Here is a 24,690-nt window from a genome sequence, read left to right as displayed (position 1 = left end):
TTTTCAAGAACTGGCTCAGGAAATGGATAGCAGTCAGAGGAATGGCAGATGACTCTGCAGAGACACAGAAAAACGAACAGAAGCCCCTGCACATGTGGGGAGGGGGTGCCAACGAGAAGCACATCCAGAGGCGGCAGGAGCTCGAGGGCACTGGGGAGCCCAGATGAAACTAATGAGGGTGGCAGAAAGAAGCCATCAGACCCCTAGGTCCTCCGCCCCCTCTGCCAACCCTGAGCAGTCAGGTGGCTCCCTCCTCGCCTTCAACAGAAGACTTTTTTCTTTTCTCAAGAAACAGACCCAGGGAGGCTCCAGAACAGAGGCACAGAGGATGGCAAGAATGAGATGCCAAACTGAATAAAGGGATTTGGGGAAATTCCAAATATAGACCCTCCCAGCAAACTTCTCCTGACACAGTTAATTAGAAATACATTTAGTTTAGGAACATAGCAGGCTTGTGCCCCACCAAGAAGAGACTAGAGGGCCCTTGTCTGGAGAAAATAAAAAGGCAGAAAAAAACTCAATAAGAGGATTTGAAGATAAAGTTGAAATCTCCAAAAGCCAAAAAAAAAAAAAAAATTAAAAATAGGAAGAATAAAAGATAAAATTAAGGGCTCAATGCAGGGGTGAAAGATCATCCTTGGAAAAGAGACCAGAGACAATGGAAGGAAAAAAAGTTACTAAAATGATGACTGTAATAATAACAACATAAGACCATTTCCCAGAACTATACATTTCCAGATTACAAGGCTCCACAAAGAATCCACACAATGAATGAACTCTGCCTCCACCTCCAAAGCCCCTGACTGAACAATTTTAGAATACTGGTGATGAAAAGATCCTGACCAGGTAGAGTGGCTCACACTTGTAATCCCAGCACTTTGGGAGGCTGAGGTAGGAGGATTTCTTTTGAGACCAGCCGAGGCAACCTGGTAAGATTGCTTAAACCCAGGAGGTCCAGCCAGCAAAGAGCCGTGATCTCACTATATTCCAGCCTGGGTGACAGAGTGAGACCCTGTCTCAAAGAGAAAGGAAAAATGCCGGGCATGGTGGCTCATGCCTATAATCCCAGCACTTAGGGTGGTGGAGGCAGGTGGATCACCTGAGGTCAGGAGACTGAGGCAGGAGAACTGCTTGAACCCAGGAGGTGGAGGTTGCAGTGAGCCGAGATTGCGCCACTGCACTCCAGCCTGGCGCCTGGTGACAGGGCAAGACTCTTCCTCAAAAAAAAAAGAGTTCAAGACCAGCCTGACCAACATGGCAAAACCCCATCTCTACTAAAAATAAAAACTTAGCTAGGTGTGGTGGCGAGTGCCTGTAATCCAGGGCTACTGGGGAGGCTGAGGCAGGAGAATCACTTGTACCTGGGAGGCAGAAGTTGCAGTGAGCAGAGATCGTGCCATTACACTCCAGAGTGAAACCTTGTTCAAAGAAAGAAAAGAAAAGAAAAGGGGACCAAAAAAATAGAAAAGAAAAGAAAAGAGATCCTATAATATCCCAGAGAGGGAAAAAAAGAAAGAAAACAGAACAGTTTACATATAAATTACTGATTCTCAACAAAAGTAGACTACGGGACGTCTTCAAACTTCTGAGTGCGTTCCACCTCAGAATTGTATGCTCTGTCAGATTACCAATGAAGTGGGAGGGTAGGAAAAAAAATAACATTTCCACTCACAGGCATTTACACCTCTACCTGCCGGCCCCTTTTCTCAGGAAGCTATTGCCGGCTGTGTTTTGGGCTCTTCTCTCGTGAGTCATTCTGGAGGGAAGAAGTCATTCTCATGTGCTATTCCCCAAATGAAGGAATGACTCAGGAGAGAAGAGGACCTGGATCCAGGAAATGGAATGCCTTCGTCCTACAAAGAGGAAGGGAAGTTCACATGTGTCAGGCATGGGTCTAGGCCCTCAGAGACACTGGGGAAGAAGCGGTCCCCACTCCCAGAGCCCACAAGACAAATCACACAGAAGACAGACAAGTAAATGACACGGATACGCAGAGTCGGTGAGTGCTGGGTAATGGAAGTCAAGGAATGAACCGACACAGGTTCTAGTAAAACAACGGAGGCAAGAGTAGAATTCGCACCGTCCCCTCAATGGCCTTAGCTGACGAGAGAAAAAAATCCTCCGCTCTACGGCCATGCCACTCTGAATGTGCCCGATCAGAGCTCATCTGATCTCGGAAGCTAAGCAAGGTCGGGCCTGGTTAGTACTTGGATGGGAAGAAAAATCCTCCCATGGTCTCCCTGCTGGAACAGATGTGATAAGTTTGACTGTGAAATTCAGTTAGGTGAAGTGCACGATAGAGGATTAAAAAGAACTGGCCGGGTGTGGTGGCTCACGTCTGTAGTCCCAGCACTTTGGGAGGAGGCCCAGACGGATGGCTCATCTGAGGACAGGAGTTTGAGACCAGCCTTGCCAACATGGTGAAACCCCGTCTCTACTAAAAATATAAAAATTAGCCAGGTGTGGTGGCATATACCTGCAATCCCAGCTACTTGGGAGGCTGAGGCAGGAGAATCACTTGAACCCGGGAGGCGGAGGTTGCAGTGAGCTGAGATCGTGCCATTGCACTTCAGTCTGGGTGACAAGAGCAAAACTTTGTCTCAAAAAAAAAAAAAAAAAGAACAAAGAAATTCAGTTAGGCAACTTCTCCCAGTGCCTATGTTCCCCGCCCCCCTGACTTTTGTAAATTAGTAATTTAGAGCTTACTCCCTGGTTTTACTTCCCAGGCAACAGGACTCACTAAGAGATGCCTGGCGTCAGAAATGTGGCTCTGAATTCTCTTTTTTTTTTTTTTTTTTTTTGAGACAGGGTCTTACTCTGTCACCCAGGCTGGAGTGCAGTGGCACGATCATAGCTCACTACAGCCTCGATCGCCCCAGGCAACTACAGGTGCACACCATCATGTCTAGCTATTTTTTTTTGTGTGTGTATTTTTTTGTAGAGACAAGGTCTCACCATGTTGCCCAGGCTGATTTCGAACTCCTGGACTCAAGTGACCCAACTACCTTGACTTCCCAAAGTGCTAGAATTACAGGTGTGAGCCACTGTGCCCAGCCTCAGGCAAGCTGCTGCTTAACTACTCAGATCATATCCCTGCATCTTCTAATGGGAACGATGACTCACATTGCGGCCCAGACACTCCAGGACAAACACCCCAGGTATCACCAATGCCTCCACCCAATCCGCATTCTCAGGCAGTGACGGGACAGTGGCATTCACTGCACCAAAGCAATTGCTGGTTGCATTCCAGGCTTAAGGACATAGACTTTCTAGAGAAGTCCTATGCTGGGCCAGGCGCAGTGGCTCACACCTGCAATCCCAGCACTTTGGAAGGCCAAGACAGGCAGATCACTTGAGATCAGGAGTTCAAGACCAGCCTGGCCAACATGGTGAAACCCCGTCTCTACAAAAAACACAAAAATTAGCCAAGCATGGTAGCACACACTTGTAATCCCAGCTATTTGGGAGGCTGAGTCAGAAGGATCACTTGAACCCAGGAGGTGGAGGCTGCAGTGAGCCAAGATCGTGGAACTGCACTCTAGCCTGAGAAACAATCAGGCCCTGTCTCAAAAAATAAAATAAAATAAAATAAGAAGTAGAAGAAAAAGAAGAAGAGAAGAGAAAAGAAAAGAAGTCCTATGCTGGATGTGTCGGGGTACAGGCATGGAAAGGGGCTGCCCATTCTGAAGCTCTCTCTGTAGGAGATGGACAGGGCAGGGCAACCCAACACCAGACCTGCCTGACCTGAAAGGCTGGAGGAGGCGTGTCGAAAGTTTGACCCCGTCCTCCCAACCACCCCATTAAAGTCCTGCAGGGGCTTTCCCAGCCCTGCTCACCTTGGCACCCAGGTTCCCAGGTGTGGCTTCCCTGTCAGCCTGAAGCACAGCACAGCAGCCTCCCCCTCAAACATGCCACTCATTCCTTCTGGTCTTCCCTCAGCTCTTCTCGCCAGCCCTGCCTGCCCACACACTGTCCCTGCTCCTGGCAACGCCCTCCCCATGTCAATGCCAAGTCTCAGCTAAAAAGGCACTTCCCCTGGATCCCTCCCTGTTGCCCTCGCCTTGCTCCCACGACACATGCACTTCCCATCTCTACGCCCCGTCATAGCACTTGCACAGGCTTGCTCCCTCCAGGCGCCCTTCCTTGGCGCTGCTCACCTGTCCTGTCCCTGGGCTGCCTCCTGCTCAGTGCCGGACATCAAGCAGGCACTTCACAAAGATTCAGGGAGTTCAACTGAACGGAGGCACAGAGCAGCATGGTGTGCAGGGAATGACGGGTGACCTCACGGGGGCTGGTTCACGTCCTAGCTCTGCCATGCTGTGGGGACCTCACTTCCTTGTTATACTGCAAGGGTGGGCCAGCCCACCCACAGGCCTCTCCTACCTCTAATAGTCAAAAGAAGAAGGCAGGGGAATGGACATCTGTTTGCTTGCTTGACTCTGAGCTAGGATTTTACGGTGAGGCTAGTCGCAGTAGTTGCACAGTCTACCATTTATCGATGATGGTCCCCAGGTCCTGTCCTCGGTGCTGGGGACAAAGGACAACAGGGAGGCTCCTGTTCTGAAGGCCCTTAGCCTGAATCCTAACATTCCAAAGCATCCCCCACCACCTGCTTCTCACTTTCCCCTGAGGTCCCCTCTCCACCCAGGAGGCTCCGGCCAAGTTCACCCAGAGGAGAGAAAAAGCCAGAAAGCAAAATCCGAAGGTCACACCCAGCAACGGCTTTTCAGGCGGGCCTGAGAAGTTCAAGCCAAAGAGACTCCATCTTAGAATCCTCCCTTGCCACCTCCAGAGAGGAAGGTGGCGGAGAAAAGTCCGCACTGTGCCATCTGAGGGGATGTGTGTCTGCGCCCGGAAAAGCCATTGAATAAACCCATGATGTACATTTTCCAAGCAGTTGTCTGCAAACACTTCACAACTCCTGGCCCATGGATTCCAGCTTTTGGAGACGAAGCCTCAAAAACTGGCAACCCGAAAGCCGCATCTGCCCGCGGGTATGTTTTATTTGGCAGGCAAGGGTTTAAATTTTTTAAAATGAGTTCCAACATTTAAAAATCATCTGGTTTCACATAAGGATCCAAATGTCCAGCTTCTTTAGAAAAACAGGCAGCCCTAGGTAGAACAGAAGAGGTGCCTTGGGAAGGAAGGCCATCAGGGTCCCAGGGCAAGCAAAGATCTGGGAGATTGCCGTTAGTGAGTTAGTGGAGACAGAACCTGAAGCAGGAGAAGCCCAGACAGCCACAGGCCCTAAACCACCAGCCACAGCCTGTGCAGGCGGACAGGCTGTCCTCAGTTGGCCCCAGTCCCCACCACTCCCTCCAGCCTCACACCAGGAGCCTCCTTCATTCACATGACTTACTGGCTCCTGCAGGCATTTAGCCAGCAGCCTCTTAGAAAGATACAGGGCCGGGCCTCATAAACCCACCCAGGGCACAGGCCTCCTTCCCCATAATCTCATCTACCTCCCTTAGACCCAACAGCTGACATTGGGAATGAAGGCAAAGAGGACGCATCTACTCAGGAGAACAGTCAGAGACTTTCTATGCAGGATGCTCGCCAACTATGGGACGCTCAGACGGTATACTGAATAATTGACAATCCCTCTGATGCACCTTGTGCTTTTATCGTTATACATCTGCCTATTGTTTTACCACGTCCAAAAATGCGAACATGTCAAACTCTGGGGGAAACATCCTCATAACTTATTCATGAAGAAAAAAATGGTATGCAATGAGAAACTCTAAATGACATAAGTTGTTATTTTTATTTTAAATATTGGTCCATTTGAGCAGCTCCATTTAAAAATGGATTAACTTATCCTTTTAAAAATGATTCATGGGCTGGGCACAGTGGCTCACACCTGTAATCTCAGCACTTTGGGAGGCTGAGGTGGGTAAATCACGAGGTCAAGACATCGAGACCATCCTGGCCAACATGGTAAAACCCCGTCTCTCCTAAAAATACAAAAACAGCTGGGTGTGGTTGTGTGCGCCTAAAGTCCCATCTACTCAGGAGGCTGAAGCAGGAGAATCGCTTGAACCCGGAAGGTGGAGGTTGCAGTGAGCCGAGATTGTGTCACTGCACTCAAGCCTGGTGACAGAGCAAGACTCCATCTCAAAAAAAAAAAAAAAAAAAGGCTGGGCAAGGTGGCTGACGCCTGTAATCCCAACACTTTGGGAGGGTGAGGCAGGCAGATCACAGGTTCAAGAGATCGAGACCATCCTGGCCAACATGGTGAAATCCCATCTCTACTAAAAATACAAAAATTAGCTGGGCATAGTGGGGCATGCCTGTAGTCCCAGCTACTTGGGAGGCTGGGGCAGGAGAATCACTTAAACCCGGGAGGCAGAGGTTGGAGTGAGCCGAGATTGTGTCACTGCACTCCAGCCTAGTGACAAAGCAAGACTTTGTCTCAAAAAAATAAAAAATAAAAAGATTAATATTTGATCAACACAAGATACCTAATCCGAAGCTTAAATCTTCCCCCAAAACTAATGTGAATCAGGTTTCTTTAGGCAATTTCAGAATCTATTGGAAAGGCAGTTGTAACTTTATAAGGAAATGGGAAAAAATTGTCAAGAAAGTGATTACAGAGTAGAGGAAATACCTGCTTCTTATCTTGCATTTTCTTAAAATCTTCACACGCTAGCCAAAACAAAACGTTTTCTTCACTGAACTCCTTTTTTAAAAATTCCTGTGGATACAAAGAAAAAGAGTTACACAGTATTCCATATTTTTAAAAAATGAAACAAACGGCATTTCCCTTCAAAGACTGATATGGCAAAATTCAACAGAGGAACATGGTTCAGTTACCCTCGGAAAACTCCACTCTCAAAAACAAATGCGTATGTTTAATGTTAAAGCTAGAATTTCATGTGCATTTGACTTTAATGGTTTGAAATTGTAACGAAGAGTACAGATGAAGCAGGAATCTACTCATATTTCTAAGCTGACAATAAATTACCAAAAAGTAAATTAAAGTGGAAGATACATTGGTTCCTTCCAGACAGTGTTTAAACAAAGTACATTCCTCTAAAATCAGGCTCTTTTTTTTTAAACAAAAGAAAAGAAAACATATGAAGCATGTCTAAAGCACCATGATAAAAACTATTTTAAGTTGGAGGTATGCGTGTTTTCTTTTGGCAGATCTTGGGCAGTCCGTGGCACAGCCAGCTACTCTGCTGAGCAGAGACCTCCTGGGTTGCAAACACTGCTCACAGTGGCCTGGCGACCAGGAACTAGAAACCTAGCACCACCTGCCACTCCCACCCTGAGAGCCCCAACAGGGACCAGCTGCATGAGGACTCATCCTATTCCTGACCCAAGACTTAAAGACAGAAGTGATCGGGACTCATTCTCAAAATTCACATGTAGTCCTCCAACTGGCATCAGGGGCTTCTGCTGGTCGGAAAAGTTATTTCTTTCTTTCTTTCTTTCTTTCTTTCTTTCTTTCTTTCTTTCTTTCTTTCTTTCTTTCTTTCTTTCTTTCTTTCCTTCTTTCTTTTTTTTTTTTTTTGAGACAGAGTCTTGCTCTGTCGCCGGCCAGGCTGGAATGCAGTGGTGCTATCTTGGCTCACTGTAACCTCTGCCTCCTGGGTTCAAGTGATTCCTGCCTCAGCCTCCCAAGTAGCTGGGACTACAGGCGCCCACCATCATACCTGGCTAATTTTTGTATTTTTCGTAGAGACAGGTTTCATCATATTGGCAGGCTGGTCTTGAACTCCTAACCTTGTGATCTGCCTGCCTCAGTCTCCCAAAGTGCTGGGATTACAGGAGTGTGCCACTGTGCCCAGCCGGGGAAAAGTTATTTCTAAGTGACATCGACAGTTCCCCATCCATCGGTCCTGCTCTCGGAGGTCCCTTCGCCAAGTTCACATTGGCAGCCTCTCTCACGCTGTCAACGATGCATTCTGAGAATCCCCCAAGCACGAGAGAACAAGCCTTCACATCAGAGATACCCAGAGCTGGGAATTCCTCATACAGACTCTACCAGTGGGCACTCTTCTCCCCACACCCTGCATCCCCTCCCACCTCACTGCACAAAAACCAGACACAGCCTGCTCATGCCCCTCAGTGTCTGTCCAGGACTATCTGTGACAGTGTTGCCAACACGGTCATGACAGATGACAAAGTCTCACCCTCAAACTGGGATAGACAGTACTGATCTCTCGAGCTGGCATAGAGAGTGCTAAGCTGACAGACAATGCTGAACTGCCTATTTCTCCCCTGCATGCATCTAAACTTCCACACATACTGCATCCATCCCGGTTAACAACGAAAAAGACAAACCCTAAATCTTTTCACGCCTTCTGGGTCCTCCAGGAGATTCTCCAGGGATGCCGCCCATTTGGCTGTGCTCTTGAGGCTCTGGTGGCTGCTGCTGGAACTGCCATCACTGTCGTGGATGTCTGCAAAGCAAAGCTCAGACTGTATATGTGGCCAAAAGAACACTGTCGTTTTAAGAAATCTGCATGCAATAGTCAGCACTGTCATTGCCATCACAGCTGACATACGCCAAGTTATAAGCCAGGCTCTGTTCTAGGTGCTTAACATGATGGACTCATTCTTGTCACACCACCCTGTAAAGTAAGCACTACTATTTCCTCCATTTTATAGATGGGGTAAACTGAGGCTCGAGGTGATGAAGGGACCTGCTGTTTCCAACCAAATCCTTTCCCTACTTTTGTGTCCACTGACCAGTTTGGAGACAGCCCTCAAGTCTCACTCAAATCCTCCTCCCAGAGAACCTTGACTCAACAGCAACTGCTTCCCCATGGCATTTTGTGCACAGCCGTACAATTATGGTGCTGTGCTGTGACAATTTACATGACTGACTCCCACTAGTCTGAAGCCTCCTGTATGTCCTCATCTTGTATCTCCAGCATCTAGTTCACTACCTGGCACAGAGATTTAAAAACTCACTGCAGGATAGGATTCAGGTGATGATGCAAAATGTCAGAGGGTTGCCAGAATATCCAGGCATCAAGATAAATGATCATTTCAGGCAACATTTTTTTTAAAAATCAAGATTTATGCTAAAAAATCCATGATGGAAACAATGCCCAATTTATTTTATTTTATTTTATTTTATTTTACAGAGTTTCCTTTTGTCCCTCAGGCTGAAACACAGTGGTATGATCTGGGCCCACTGCAATTTCTGCCTTCTAGGTTCAAGCAATTCTCCTGCCTCAGCCTCCCAAGTAGCTGGGATTACAGTCATGTACCACCACACCTGGCTAATTTTTGTATTTTTAGAAGAGACAGGATTTCACCATGTTGATCAGGCTGGTCTTGAATTCCTGACCTTGTGATCGACCCACCTCAGCCTCCCAAAGTTCTGGCATTACAGGTGTGAGCCACTGCACCAGGCCAAAATACTCAAAATTTAAATAAAGACAGGATTGGTTATACTGATTTTTCCTTTGGCTTCAGGCTCCAACATGGCTTAGCGTCACTGTTACTTTCCCTGACTTTATTTAAACTTGAGATATTTTGTTCATCATGGATGTTCTTGCATTAATTTTGATCTTTTAAAACACTGCACTGGCTGGGCATGGTGGCTAATGCCTATAATCCCAGCACTTTGGGAGGCTAGGTGGTCAGATCACTAGGTCAGGAGTTCGAGATCAGCTTGGCCAACATGGTGAAATCCCATCTCTACTAAAAATACAAAAATTAGCCGGGCATGGTGGTGGGCACCTGTAATCCCAGGTACTCGGGAGGCTGAGGCAGGAGAATTGCTTGAACCCAGGAGGCAGAGGTTGCAGTGAGCAGAGATCGTGCCACTGCACTCCAGCCTGGGCGACACAGCAAGACTCCGTTTCGGAAAACAAACAAACAAACAAAACATTGCATTAAATATCATTTATAGGCTGGGTGCAGTGGCTCACACCTGTAAGAGACTCTATCCCTGACAAGGAAAAAAATCAGCAAAGTAAATCAATTTTAAATGACACTTTTTAAAAATCAAGTCTCATAAATATTAATTGCTGCAAATAGCCAGGGGGCCACACAGCTAAAAATGTTTTTGGAGAAAATCTGTATCAGAGCACACTGGACTTACTTAATATTAACAGCTCCTGTGATCTCTGATGTTCTATGGGAGATCAAAATACATGCTGATTTCTTGATCCCCTGGGACTCAGAATCCAAGCACCTGGAGACACTACCTAGATTTCAGACATTCACCGGATGACATGGGCTAAATAAAATAAAGTAGAACCAGGCCAGCTGGACACAGTGGCTCACGCCTGTCATTCAAACACTTTGGGAGGCTGAGGTAGGAGGATGGCTTGATCTCAGGAGTTCAAGACCAGCCTGGGCAACATACTGGGATCCCATCTCTATAAAATATTTTAAAATTAGGCTGGGCACGGTGGTTCACACCCATAACCCTAGCACTTTGGGAGGCCCTGCCCACCTGGGCCTCACACTGGGAAACACAGTGAAATCCTGTGTGTACAAAAAATACAAAACTCAGCTGGGCATAGGGGCATGCACCTTTAGTCCTAGCTATTTGACAGACTGAGGCGGAAGGATAGCTTGAGCCCAGGAAGTCAAGGCTGCAGTGATCCATGATTGTGCCACTGTATTCCGGCCTGGATGACAGAGCAAGATCCTGTCTCAATCAATCAATCAATCAATCATCAATAAATCAGAAACCCAGAAACCCAGCAGGGACTGTGTTTCAATGCTCATTGGTGATGGAGTATGTAAGAGATTTATTTGGGACAAATCCTTTCCTCTAACCATGAAGCAAACTCACTTAAACACATCACCAAATGGAGCTGATGCTTTTCTAAAGTTCATGGATATTAAATTAGTTCCCTGTTCTCTTTGTAAATGCTGCAGTGGCGAGCTCCTGGACACTGAGTTTCTTTCCAACAAAGTATAAATTCAATTAAAAGATCATTATTACAAGAAATTTCTGCAGCAGGGTTCATTCTGGCAAGCATTCCACTAATTTACTCTTCTGCTCTTTGCCCAGAGAATACAGTTTGACAGTTTACTCCATTTCCCCAGCAGATTTTCTCTTAAGTAAATAAATATAGAGACACAAGTTCACTGTTCCAGGAACAATCTAGACAGCTGCAAATTTCTCTTGCCATGGCAGAAGAACCACTTTGGCTGTAAGTTTTCAGCCTTGGTCTGAAAGGATTCCAAAACTCTTGACATTCTTTTCTGTAATAAACCAGACCATGGTTGGGTTTTCATTGCCATGCTGTCTTGCAAATAAATACACACATTAGATTACCATTTAGCCAACAGAGTGTCTGAGAATTAAAATAGTTGACCTCACTGTTAGATAATCGCTAACCCCCCACCCTTTATTTTATACGCTAATTATTTTTGCATATTAGGTTTATATGTCTGTTTTCATTTGAACAAAAAGTTTTATAACTGGAAACACACTAATGTGGTCCAGCCCCACCTCCCCCACAACCTTATTTTATAGACCGGGAAGCAAGAATCCAGAAGATAAAATGACCTATCCAGATGATGCAGCTAATGAATCACTGGATGGAAGCAATACCGGGACCTACGTGGGAGGTCAACTGTCCTCACCATGGCCCCGTCTACAGCATCCCAGGGCTCCTGGGAACACAGTTAGAAAACCAATGAGCCCTTCCATTCCATTGTCTCCTGGGCTATCATCTCCCTTGCATCACATGTCATGAAATACATTTACAACCAACACTATTACAGAAGAGCATGGAATTTTCAGGACAGCTCAGAAAGTACACCAAGATGGGGCTGTTCTTTATAGCCGTGGGTATTGATTTCCTGGCTTTGGTGCCCTAGATAAAGAGAAATTCCTTCTTGCCTTTTTGCTCACCTTCTGTCCCCATAAGTGGCATGTAAGATCCTTCTATCCGAGATACCTACTCTCTATCTGTCATAAGTTTTCATTTTGTCCAGAAATGGTGTGAATTTTTCTAAGACTTCCTGATTGTCTTTTGAGTTTGATTAAGGCTTTTGGCTGTTGCACCCCACCCTTTTAAAATCCATCTTGATTGACATCGGTATAGACAGATCTTGATGAGGCAGCATTTGCAAACTCTACTCACTGGGTAGTATCTCTCTTTTCCAAGTCACTGTCCCCAGCGTCCAATGTTACTAAGCAAACAGGGATAGCCCTTAGACTGAGGGTACTTCCGCTACTCAGGGTGCCCTGCTCAGGGGACACACTAAGTTATGAATTCCTAAGCCATCTCAGTTCACTTTAAATGTTGCAACCCACTGGGCACGGTGGCTCATGCCTGTAATTCCAGCACTTTGGGAGGCCAAAGTGGGCAGATTGCTTGAGCTCAGGAGTTCAACACCAGCCTGGGCAACATGGCGAAATCCCATCTCCACAAAAAATACAAAAATTAGGCTGGGCGTGGTGGCTCATGCTTGTAATCCCATCATTTTGGGAGGCCTGGGCGGGCAGATCAAAAGGTCAGGAGTTTGAGACCAGCCTGGCCAACATGGTGAAACTGTCTCTATTAAAAATACAAAAAATTAGGGGATGATTTTTTGTATTTTTAACAGAGACAGAGTTAGTGCATGCCAGCTACTCGGGAGGCTAAGGCAGGAGAATTGCTTGAACCCAGGAGGCGGAGGATGCAGCGAGCCGAGATCATGCCATTGTACTCCAGCCTGGGTGACAGAGCAAGACTCCATCTCAAAAAGCAAACAAACAACAACAACAAAAGCCAGGCATGGTGGTATGGGCCTGCAGTCCCAGCTACTCAGGAGGCTGAGGTGGATCACTGGAGCCCAGGAAGCAGAAACTACAGTGAGCCAATATTGCGCCACTATGCTCCAGCCTGGGTGACAGAGCCAGACCCTGTCTCAAAAAAAAAAAAAAAAAAAAAAAAAAAATTATAAAAAAAGAAACAAAAAAATGTTACTCCAAGGGGGAAGGGGAAGCAGGTTAAAATAAATTGAATGAAAGAAAGAAAGAAAGAATGAATGAATGAATGTTACAACCAGTCCAGTGATGTTAGAAGAAATAACCTTTCTTAATAGCAAAACAGGTTTACTTCTGAACTTAAGAATAAAGCAAAACCAAGATTTCTCAGCTGCCCAACTTCTGGCACTTGGATCCACAAAGTTCCAATACTCTTCTATTCCTTTTCATTGATAAAAGTTTCCATTTTAGACAGATTACACAAGAAAGCAGGATTGGAATGCATAGGCGGAAAAATGTCAAGCATGTTCTCCAGTACCTTTACAATCTCTCCAGCTAGGGAAGACCTGCTTGTGATATTTGTTTGTTTCAATTTTGTCAGGCTGTTTTATTTTTGTTATCATTGTTTATTCCAGCTGTAAAACATTTTTGCAATGAATACAAGTTTTTGGTGTTCTTTGTTTTTTTAGCTCCTGGGCTCTTTTCTTTCTTTCTTTCTTTTCTTTTTTTGAAATGGAGTCTCTCACTGTCACCCGGGCTGAAGTACAGTGGCACCATCTCGGCTCAGTGCAACCTCCACCTCCCAGGTTCAAGCGATTCTCCTGCCTCAGCCTACCAAGTAGCTAGGATTACAGGCATATGCCACCACGCCCAGTTAATTTTTTGTATTTTTAGTAGAGACAGGGTTTCACTATGTTGGCCAGACTGGTCTCAAATGCCTGACTTTGTGATCCATCCACCTTGGCCTCCCAAAATGCTGGGATTACAGGCGTGAGCCACTGCACCCAGCCAGCTCCTGGGCTCTTTAAATCATTTTAGATCTTCAAATTTTTTTTCGCATGCAAAACATGTATTTTTCAGCAAATTTATTTTCAGATTAATCTGTCATTAGCTAATATTAATGGTTAATACTTGCAAATGGGCCAGGCATGGTGGCTCACACCTGTAATCCCAGCACTTTGGGAGGCCGAGGTGGGTGGATCACTTGAGGCCAGGCATTCAAGACCAGCCTGGACATGGTAAAACTGTGTTTCTACTAAAAATACAAAAATTAGCCGGGTGTGATGGTGCACTCTAGTAATCCCCAGCTTCTCGGGAGGCTGAGGCAGGAGAATCACTTGAATCCAGGAGTCAGAGGTTGCAGTGAGCCGAGATCATCATACCACTGCACTCCAGCTTGGACAACAGAACAAGAATCTGTTAAATAAAAAAAAAAAAAAAAAAAAAAAAAAAACTTGCAAATGATTTACAATGTGCTAGATACTATTTCAAGCTTTTACCTGAATTAAATCATTCAGTTCTCACAATAACCTACTGATTTGGTTAGTATTATCCCCACTTTGCAGATGAAGAAACTGAGGCACAGTAACTTGTAAGGGTCCCAGCTAGAAAATGGGAAATCATGGCCCAAACCCAGGCACTCCTGCTCCAGAGTACATGCTCTTTACCAAAGACTCTATTGACATTTTTAGTTTTTATATCTGCTGATCTTTATACTCAGAGACCAGAACACAACAGCCTTTAAGAAACCAATAACAATCACGCTTTGGGGAAAAAAACAAAACAAAAAAACAGAAAACTGGATAAGAGTCCAATCCATGCAGAAAAAAACAAAAAGTCACATAAGACCAGGTGGAATCATCTAGCACACCAACACAATGTATATGCGTTTTCCATTTATGCTTATGCTGTCCTATGTGGCTTCTGGCTTCAGTAAAAGCCATTATTTAAAGGATGGGTAAAGCATCACCGTGCAGATGGCTGGGGCTGGTTGTTTGCAGCTTCTTTTATGATGCATTATTTATAGATGCTATGATGTCATATCTCACAGAGACCTTCTCCAGACATTAATTCCTTGGAAATCCATACTCAAAAGGCATCTGTCACACTCAACAGAGCTGAATGTTCACAGCATGGATTTCTGCTGTTAATCTGCAGGAAGGTCTGTGTAATTATCCTGTGTAGACAATTTCTCCAAGTCAAATAATATTTTAGTAATATATCACTATCTGGTTTCCTCAACAGCAGAGCCAACTTACATTCTCAGAAGGTCTGTTCCTAAGTACTCCCCCAAACTCACAGGCTATTAAACATTCAAGTCCAGGAAAAGGCAGAGATACTAACTCTAAATTCCAAAGTGGTTTGGTACAACTCACATACACACGTGTGCACACACATTGTACTTCTTTAAAATACTTTGTAATGAAGTTTCAAAGAAAGTACATACCCCACAAAACCTATTTAAAACCTCTTGTCACCTATACCACATCAAGTGTATTACATTTTTTTTTAAAGTCCTCCCAATTTAGAATCATTTTGTTACAACTGGTGATCTGTGTAAGGCTCCAGAGAAACTGGGCCATGGAAACATTGTATCTAAATATTATTTAAGTGTTTAGCAGCTCCAGTATCTAACTGCTGAGAATAACTACCCTGCCTACATGCAGTTCCCCTGCTGGAGAGAGTTGATTGAACTGCAGTTAGCAGGAAATAATGTTAAAAGCGAAAAAAGTTTTTCAATAATCATTATAATTGCCAGCATCCAAGTCAGGAGCAAGTAAGCAGGTGGCAAAGGGTTGGCTCCGCTCAGAAAGGGCATCGTGGTGTTTTCACACGAGGGCTCGGGCCTCACAGAAACTTGAGGGCTCCCGGTGGCCCTTCCAAAGTCACCTGTGCAACTCTGTGTCCTTACAGCACACTCTTCCCAGCCCCCGCCCCACCCAGGGCCAAGTCCACAGGCAAACTGCAGACATTGAAAGGGGGTGGGGACCATTCCTTACATTCCATGCTCTGGGGTCCACCTGAGAAGTTCCACGCATCCAACAATCCGCTGCCTTCTCAGAGACACCTTGTGTGAGAAAGACAGAGACTGGAGGGCTCCCGAGCACCCTTGGGTCCAAAAAAAAAACAAGCCCCAACATCCTCTTTTAAGTGGACTAAACAACAGATGGCCACTGGTTTCCAGTTTCTACCAGAGGGAAGGAAATAAGAACGCTAAACTGTTATTTGCAGCCTCCCTAGACTCTCCACTTTCTAGGCAAACGCCAGAAAAAAGAAAATGACCCAGCGGCCCTAGCCTGACAACAAAGACCCTGCCATCGATTTTCTCCACTTCCAGAAGCCCCTGTGTGTCCTCTGGGGCCTGACACTTATGCATAAAGCTGTCCTCACTCTCCTACTCGGCCTCAATCTGTCCTGTACCCTCCCTTGAGGCAAAGTAAGTGACTTTTTCCTCCAGGGTCAGTCAGGTGGATGGCACATTTCTTGAAAGCAAGGGCTGCGTCTTCCTCGGGGTCAGCATGATGTCTTGCACTCAAGTATATATTTTATAGTAATAAATATTTTCTAAGGAGTGAGCAAAGCCAGGCACCAGGCCGAGAGCAGAGGGCATAGAAAGGAGGACAAATAGCTATTAAAAATGTTGACATTTACTGAGCACTTACTATATCACATCAAAACTTTGCAACTATCCTTGGAAGTTCGTTGGGCCCCATTTTACAGATCAGGAAACTGAGGCACAGCAAGGATAAATAACTTGCTACAAAGAAGCAAGAGGAAGTGGATGAGCTGGAATTCAACCCCAGGGTGTCTGGCTGGAGAGAAAAACACAGAGAAAGATGCCAGAAATGAAAGGTGGGGCCCATTTTCTCACGGAACTTAAAAAGAATTGAGGAGAGGATGCCAGGAGTTCCCAGGTGGCCGCCTGCCCACAGTGCCACAGGCCGGTAGGAAGTTTTCCTCACTGGTCCATGAAGAAACGAGAAGGAAGATCAGGAAATATTTACCGAGTGAGCCGTGCTGGTAGAGTAAGGACAGTCTTGGGTTGCTTGTTTTGTTTTTGCTTTGAAATAGATCACTGTTTCTTTAGAAGGGGCACAGTTCAGGACATACAAAAGGGACTGTAGTGTCACAGAGTCTTCCTCACACTGCTGTCCCTCAGGTGCCCAGTGTCTCTCCCCAGGAGTGACAATCTCTAGAAGATTCTGGATCAGGACAGCTCTTTACCTGAGATGATATCTTTCCTACTACTGGGTGTGTTAAAATGTCCTTTTCTGTGTGAAATGATGAAGGTGTTTGATGATGGCTTTGTTTCTAATGTCCTGACCAGAGAAAAGAAGGATGGGAGAAAGGGAGGGAGGGAGGGAGGGAGGGAGGGAGGGAGGGAGGGATAGATGGAGGAAGGAAGGAAAGTTATCAGCTCCACATTCATTCTCTAAACACATTTTAGCAAAGACTCTAAATGGCTGTTGTGTTTAGGTAGCTGTGGACTTGGGTCCAAGACTTGAGTTCTCTGGTCTGCCCCTTCTGAAATGGGTGGCTCCGGACAAGTCCCTGCCCCTTAGTGGCCTCTGCAGCTCTCCAGGGAGAAACGAAATGGTTCCCTCCTGCTCAGGCAAGATGCTCTGTCAAGTGCAGAGGGTGGGAGGCAGCGGGGCCTATAAGAGTGGGGCTGCTGGAGCAGGGAGACCCAGACTTTGGGACAGGACAAAGTACACCTGGGGGAGCAAAGGCACAGAAGGGTATTGTCCAGTCCCTTCAGGGGTAGAGTAGGGAGCAGGAAAAGTGGGACTGGGAAGGACTCAGTCAGATAAGGGGCCCCCCATCAGGCAGCAGGGCAGCAAGGCAGACCTGAGGGTGCTTAGCAGGGCCCATGACAGATGGGAACTTCCTTGGAAGGGAAATTTGTCCCCACAAGTCTGCAAAGGGCTGTCTCATTCCAGCGGATGCCGCCTGACAGCTCTTATCAAGGGACCACTACTGCTGCCTGCCAGGGGGGCCCCCTCTGCTCCTGCCGCCACCCCCAGGGCTGCTGCAGCGGAGAGCTATCTGGAGGAAGCAGAAGAAATTCAGGGGCATAAATTTAGTGCAGTTTAAGCAGCAGGTTCCCAGAGCCCAGAGTCCAGGGACTCACTCAACCCAGGGAGGGAAGTGACTCCGTTCACCCAGGAAGCCCTAGGAAGTGGCCACGCCAAGCATCTGGCGAGGCATCTACATTTCCAACCATGAAGAGAGGAGACATCAGATCAAATACACATCAGCCAAGGCAGATAAAACACAGTGAGCACCTCACACCCTCCAGGCTATGGGCTGCGCTTGGTGGTGGCCAGAGCAGATCCCAGAGGCTCACCTGGCTCACCGCTGATCACATCTGTAGAAAACAATGCCCCTAGGCCTGGCCCCTCTGTCCCTGCAGCCCTGGGCAGGTGATGTTCTGCAGAGAAAGTTTCCCCAGCAGCCAAGGCTACCCTGCTTCGGGGTTGTTAAAACAAAGACATTAAATCGCTATGCAAACTGTCATCTTTAAATAAAACAAGCCCAGCCATAAACTTCAAACTGTTCCCAAGGGTTTAATGGGATCCTGTATGACAGGCCCGAGGGGATGGCTGAGGCCTGCCTGGCAGGGTGGGAATTTCCCTGAGAAGTCACCCCTGGGTGCAGCTGCAGGGGTGGGGAGTGGGGTGGCTTCGGCTTCCCATCTCAGATGGGCATATCCCAGTTATTAACAATTCAAGGTTGATAACTAAGCAGGGTGAGTGGACAGAATCCATTTGGGGGACCCTCACATTTCACTGGCCTGAGAATTCTCCAGGGTGCTTGTTGAAGATGCAGCCTAAGCTCCCGCTCCATCTACAGTCCCCAAGAAGAATCAGTGGGTCTTGGCGAGGCCTGAGAAGCTGCACTTTATCAAGCCCCTCCTGAACCCACACAACTGGCAGAACACACTTTGAGAAACCTCAGGAAGGAGAATGAGGAAACCCCACTCTGAACCTTGGAAGGAGGGTTAGGAACTCAAAATCCTCTGCGGAAAGACAGTGTCTCCAGTGTGATTTTGCTGAAAGGTAGGAAAGGTGTAAAACAGAAGGTGCTGGGGGAGGCAGGGCCACAGCCAGTTCCAAATCAGAGGTCCTGCAGGGGCAGCTCCGGCTTTCGTGGGGCCTGAAGTTTATAGAATTTGAGGAGCCTCTTTAAGAAAAATAATTCAGGTTGGGGTGGCGGCTCATGCCTGTAATCCCAGCACTTTGGGAGGCCAAGGTGAGCAGATCCCGAGGTCAGGAGTTCGAGACCAGCCTGGCCAATACAATGAAACCCTGTCTCTACTAAAAATTTAAAAATTAGCTGGGCATGGTGGCAGGCACCTGTAATCCCAGCTACTCGGGAGGCTGAGGAAGGAGAATCGCTTGAACCCAGGAGGTGGAGGTTGCAGTGAGCCAACATCATGCCAGTGCACTCCAGCCTGGGTGACAGAGCTAGATTCCATCAAAAAAAGAAAGAAAGAAAGGGCCGGGGGAGGGAGGGAGGGAGGGAAAGAAAGAAAAGAAAAATAATTAAAAATTACAAAAAAAAAAAAATCAGTACAGGATCCCAAGGATCACTTGGCTGGCTTTTTGACTTCTCAGTACCTCTGTCCCCAGGCCCAAATGACCCCTTTCTTTCTTTTTTTCTTTTTTCTTTTTTTTAAGACAGAGTCTCGCTCAGCAGTCCAGGCTGGAGTGCAATGCTGCGATCTCAGCCCACTGCAACCATCATCTCCCAGGTTCAAGCAATTCTCCCATCTCAGCCTCCTGAGAAGCTGGAATTACAGGCACCTGCCATCATGCCCAGCTAACCATTGTATTTTAGTAAAGACAGGGTTTCACCATGTTGGCCAGGCTGGTCTTGAACTCCTGACCTCAGGTGATCCGCCTGCGTCAGCCTCCCAAAGTGCTAGGATTACAGGCATGAGCCACTGTGCCTGGCTGAAATAACCCCTTTCTCATTAGGCTTCTTTTCGATGGCTGGGTGGTGATGACCAATCAGGCAAGAACTCAGGTTATTTCCCGTAATGGGGGCAGAGCTTACACCTACAATTCCAAAGAAAATCAGGCTATTGGAGTTGAGGCATCCAGTACCCAACCATGATGTTTAGTGGCTGATCTTTCTTTCCTTTGTTTGTTTTGAGACAGGGTCTCACTCTGTCACCCAGGCTGGAGTGCAGCGGCACGATCTAAGCTCACTGCAGCCTCAACCTCCCAGGCTCAAGTCATCCTCCTCAGCCTTCTAAGGAGCTGGGACTACAGGCACGCGCCATCATGCCTGGCTAATTTTTGTATATTTTGTAGAGATGGGTTTTCGTCATGTTTCCCAGTTTTATCTGGAACTCCTGAGCTCAAGCAATTCTCGAGCCTCAGCCTCCCAAAATGCTGGGATCACAGGTGTGAGCCACTGCGGCCGGCCTGAGACTGACCTTTTTATCAGTGATGTAACCACGTTTTATAAGGCTTAAAATTTGTTGCCCTGAAACAATTTATTCTCTAAAACTGCCTTCAGTCTTTTTGGGGTACAACCTGGCTACATGCAAAATCACCCCAAATCCATTTATCTCCCAGGAGTCAATGGTTCTGTTTGTCAAAGTAATAAGTAACATGTACAGGGCTATTCATAGCAGCTCTATTTATAACAGGCAAAAGGGAGAAAGCTAATAATTATTAAACATCTATTATGTGGCACGCATTGTACTAGGGGTTTCATACGGTTTTGTGTATTTAATCCCATAACTCTATGAAACCCACTTTGCAGATAGAGAAAGTGATTCAGAGGTCTGCTGGTACATCAGCAAGGGGAAGCCTTCATTTTTAGCATTTGTTCATTTTCACGATGTAGCTATCCCATCATAACTACTTTCAAGCTACCTATGGTTTAACAACCAGTTCCCAAACTTCTTGAATATTTAGCAACTGGCTCTTGCAAGCCAGTTTGAGCCAGCTCCAGCACATCATTGAAACGGAGGCCCAGAGAGATCAAGTAATTTGCCCAGTGTTGCTGAATGACAGAGTCAAGGTTAGAACCAAGAGTTTAATTCGAGTCCAGGCTCTGAGCAGGCTCCACAGGCCTGTGCCAACCATAGAGAATGGTTAACATTAACACCCACAAGGGAATTCGTTGACTCACATGCAACACAAAGGTTTATATGACCATTAAAGCTAATGGAGCACTTAGTACGTTAGGGGCAACAATGTAAGATCATTACAACAATCCTATGAAATCCTACATATTAAGTGCAATTATTTGCAAAACTTGATGGATGGGAGACAGGCTCCACTTGGGTGCTGAAAAGGAGGGTAGCTACTGTTATGCCCATTTTGCAGACCCTCATTCTGCAGAGAGGTCCCACGACTGGCGAATATGGTGAAGGTGAGATTCGGATCCAGCCAGTCTGGTCCCAGTCTCTAAACCACAATGTCCCTCATAAAATATCAGGAGCAGAAAGGAAATGCACCAACGCGTCTAAACTCTGAGCACCAAGCAGAAGTGAATCTTGGCGTAGGAAGCCCGGGAAAGCTTCTGAACCCCAGCGTCAGGTGAACCTGGGTTTGAAGGCCTCCCCATCACCTGCTGGGTGTGACTGGGGTAAGTCACCTAACGGCGCCTGGCTTCCGCTCCCTCCTCGCTCACCGGGTTGTCCTAGGGATGAAGGGAGAGTTCACCGAACGCGGTGGACAAAGCCCTTGGCGCACCCGAAGACCTGCACAGGTCGTAGCTACTGTGATGAGCAAAAAGGGTAGGAGGACTGGAATCAAGGGCATGACTTCACCTTCACCGTGGGAACTTTGTCCTATCAAGTTGCCCCAGATCGTGGCTCAGGCTGGCCCGGAGTGACAGCAAAGGCGAATCCTTTGTAACGTCAGAACTTCGCTGGCACGGACCGCAGAGGTGCCCTTCCCCATCTTGGGTTTCCGCCACCCTCACGACCCCACCTTTCGGCTCCTCGTGGCAGAAGCGAAGCCCCCGGAGTCCCAGGCCCTGTCGCCCAGACAGATGCCCAGGTCCAGCCGTGCTCCCCCGACGCTCGGGCATCCTTCCACCCACGCCCGCAGCGGAGGCGGAGAGGGCCACGGAGCGGGAAGCCCGCGCGCGGTTCTGCTTTCGGAATCTGGAGCCCGTGCCGCCTCCAAAGTTTGGGGATGTTTGAGGGCTCCTTTTTCTCCCAGACCATAACTAAAAAGAAAACTGCTGCTGTTCCTCTTTCAGCCAAACTTCCTCCCCGGGGCGCCCGGAGGAGCTCTGCGCTCCCGTCGCGGCTGGGACCGCGGAGGTGCGGGGCAGAGCGGAGAGAAGTGGGGCGGTCGGCCGGGGCTCCCATCTGGGAGGTACAGCGGAGCCGCGCCCGAGCCCAGGAGGGAGGGCAGGAGGCCGGGCAGGCGACACGGCGCCGCGACCCCCAGCCTGCGGGTCCCCGGAGCCGCTTACCTGACGGCGGCCGCTTCCTGCTTAGCCGGCTCACGGCGCGGTTGAACATCGCAGCGGGCGCCCGGGGAGGAAGCTGGAGCAGCCCGGCGGCGCGGCGGCTGAGCCGGAGGAAGGCGAGGAGGAGGAGGAGGGAGAGGAGGAGGAGCGGGCTCAGCACCGCCCCAGAGCGCTCGGCCCCCGCCCGCCGCCCTCCTCCCAGTCAGACGCCGCGTGGCGCGCTCCGAGCGCCCTGCCCGCCCCCGCTGGTAGGGGCTCGCGGTTCCTCCCCGGGGTGCCCGGGCGGAGCAGGGCGACCCCGGCTGACCCCTGATGGCCCGGAATCTGCCCTGCGCCCAGGATGGGGCTTAATGGCCCAGAGGAAGCCCAGGCCGCCTGGGCCGCCCGGACCTTAGTAGCCCAGCGGAGGCGGTTAGCGCGTCCCGGGGTCGCTGGCCCTCGCCGGAGATGCAGCCCCGGCCCGCCCCGCCCAGCATCGAGCTCCCGCGCCCATCACGGTCTCCCGCCTTCTGCAGCCCGGGAGAAACGGGCACGGCCCCGCTGGCTCACCGCACTTCGGGGCTCTCAGCGCGACTTCGGGGGTGGCAGGCGGGGTCCTCTCCTGGGTCACAGGCCGGGAAGCCGAGGCCTCGGGGTTCTGCAGAGTCCGAGCGTGGCCCGGCCCGTGGCCTTTGCCTCTCGACCCCAGGATCCCCGCCTGCCGCGGCCTGGCTGCTCCCCGACTTCGTGAGCGCTGCGCCTTCCAGCCCAGCGAATGCGGGTGGGGCGTCCCCAGGGCCCGTGCGCTGAGCTAGCCGAGCCGCCGCGGGTGGGCGCCCTCTCCCCGGCAGTGCCGCGCGCGCGCCAGGACTCTGGGAGACCTGAGAGATTTCTGCAGGAACCCCACCACCACCCGGTTCCAGCCCTGGGCGGTGCTCTGTCCCGCACATCGCGCGCTCGGGACACTTCTGTAACTTTGGGGACACGTGGGCACAGCCTCCGGCAGGGCCTTCGGGCTCCACAAGCCGGACCACTCGGGCCCCCACGGCGTCACCTGCTGGGCGCTGCGCGCTCCACGGTCTCCTATTACTTGATTTCTTCTACAGAGCAGCTCCAGCGGGGGTGCCATTAGCCCCCATTTTCTTGAACATTTGGTTTGCAAGAAATTGTCTTTCTGGCGAGTTTTATTTTTCTCCTTGTGGATCTGGCTTTGTCTCTAAATTGGTCTTTATTTTTAGCTGTACTAATTGCTATTTTTCTACACTGTTCCTTAGTCGCCCTCCCCCCATCCCCACCCCGTCCTTTTGCAGTTTTTTCACTAGTTGGCACTTTCTTTTGTATCTTCTATTCTGAGCTACCAGTTCTGCTCACTGTCCCTCTACCCACCCCACAGCCCCAGTTCCACGCCAAGTGTGTCCGGTGGCTGCTTCTTGCTTCGCTCCCCGCTATTCTCCTCTAAAAGTCGTTTTCCTCGGAGCATTTCCAAGCACTCTCCCCCTCTGCTGCCAAAAGAGGATTTCCAGGCTCCTGAAGGGTACGCTGTGGCCAGGAACAGGGTTAGACCCAGCGGGGTGAGTTCTGATTTAAAAACTTCTGTTGCTGGCCTGCTCCCGGGCCCAGACGAGCTTCCACCTCATTGTAATGGGATCAAGCTGTGATACTTAACTTTAGGCAAGAGTTTCACCTTTCGTAAGAGCAGGATTTTAAATGCTGGCAGAGTCCTGGATCCAAGTGAGGTCACTGCATTCTCATGACAATAACAAGGGAATTTGTGCAGCGCACCCACCCAGAAAACTTCCCCGAGACCAAATTACAAGTAATCCTAGCACAGGAAATAAGCGCACTGGCACTCGGGGGTAAAAGTTAGGCACAGCAGTGCAATGTTATGCTAGTTGCCAAGTCCACCCTAGCATGTCCTGAGAAACACTGGTGTGGCTTAAGACATGCTATGAATCCCTCCTGAGCTAAGAACCTCAGGCCTCTCTTAAATAAAGGGAAACTATAACAGCCTTGAATCATTTTTTTCTGTCCTGTTAGCACATTGGATAGTAAGTACAAAAATTAAGATGCATGGTTAAGGCCAGGTGCTGTGGCTCACACCTGTAATCCTAGCATTTTGGAAGACTGAGGCGGGTGGATTGCCTGAGGCCAGGAGTTCAAGACCAGCCTGGCTAACATGATGAAACCCCATCTCTACTAAAAATATAAAAATTAGCTGGGCATGGTGGTGTGCATCCATAATCCCAGCTGCTTGGGAGGCTGAGTCAGGAGAATCACTTCATCCCGGGAGGTGGAGGTTGCAGTGAGCTGAGATCACTTGCCAGTGCACTCCAGCCTGGGCAACAAGAGTGAAACTCCATCTAAAAAAAAAAAAAAAAATGCATACTTAAGGTTTAATGTACACAGTTCAAATTTTTTGTTTGGGACATCGAAAGATTGTCCTCATTAAATTACTATAAATACCTGTTTTAAGCGTCTAAAGATTCAAAAGCCAGCTTTCAAAGTGCACTGTGCAAAAGATCAAGTATAAAAGTATAAAGCCTCCTAACTCCTAAAACTTGCTAAACACATACACACACACACACACACAC

The 24,690-nt window shown here is 48.2% G+C and overlaps 1 protein-coding gene across 2 annotated transcripts in view; it reads right to left on the bottom strand.

The window, feature by feature from the left end:
• Nucleotides 1-22,253, bottom strand: part of RGS10 (regulator of G protein signaling 10) — a 42,162-nt gene extending 19,909 nt beyond the window's left edge. Inside the window, exons 1-3 of one of the 2 annotated variants that reach the window (XM_012448062.2) lie at nt 22,124-22,253; nt 8,290-8,408; nt 6,608-6,694 (exon numbers count right to left, since the gene is read on the bottom strand). In XM_012448062.2, the coding sequence (XP_012303485.1) occupies nt 6,608-6,694; nt 8,290-8,408; nt 22,124-22,172 (255 nt within the window). In that variant the 5' untranslated portion in view covers nt 22,173-22,253. Of the gene's footprint in view, nt 1-6,607; nt 6,695-8,289; nt 8,409-15,675; nt 15,797-22,123 lie in introns of those variants that run through there. The other variant, XM_012448063.3, reaches the window with a different exon arrangement.
• Nucleotides 22,254-24,690: the final 2,437 nt, after the last annotated feature.

Source organism: Aotus nancymaae, unplaced genomic scaffold, assembly GCF_030222135.1.
Source record: "Aotus nancymaae isolate 86718 unplaced genomic scaffold, 86718_ANA_hifiasm-v0.15.2.pri h1tg000010l, whole genome shotgun sequence".
Taxonomy (NCBI): Eukaryota; Metazoa; Chordata; class Mammalia; order Primates; family Aotidae; genus Aotus; species Aotus nancymaae.
Note: the sequence above shows the minus strand (reverse complement) of the source record. Positions and strands in the feature narration are given on the sequence as shown.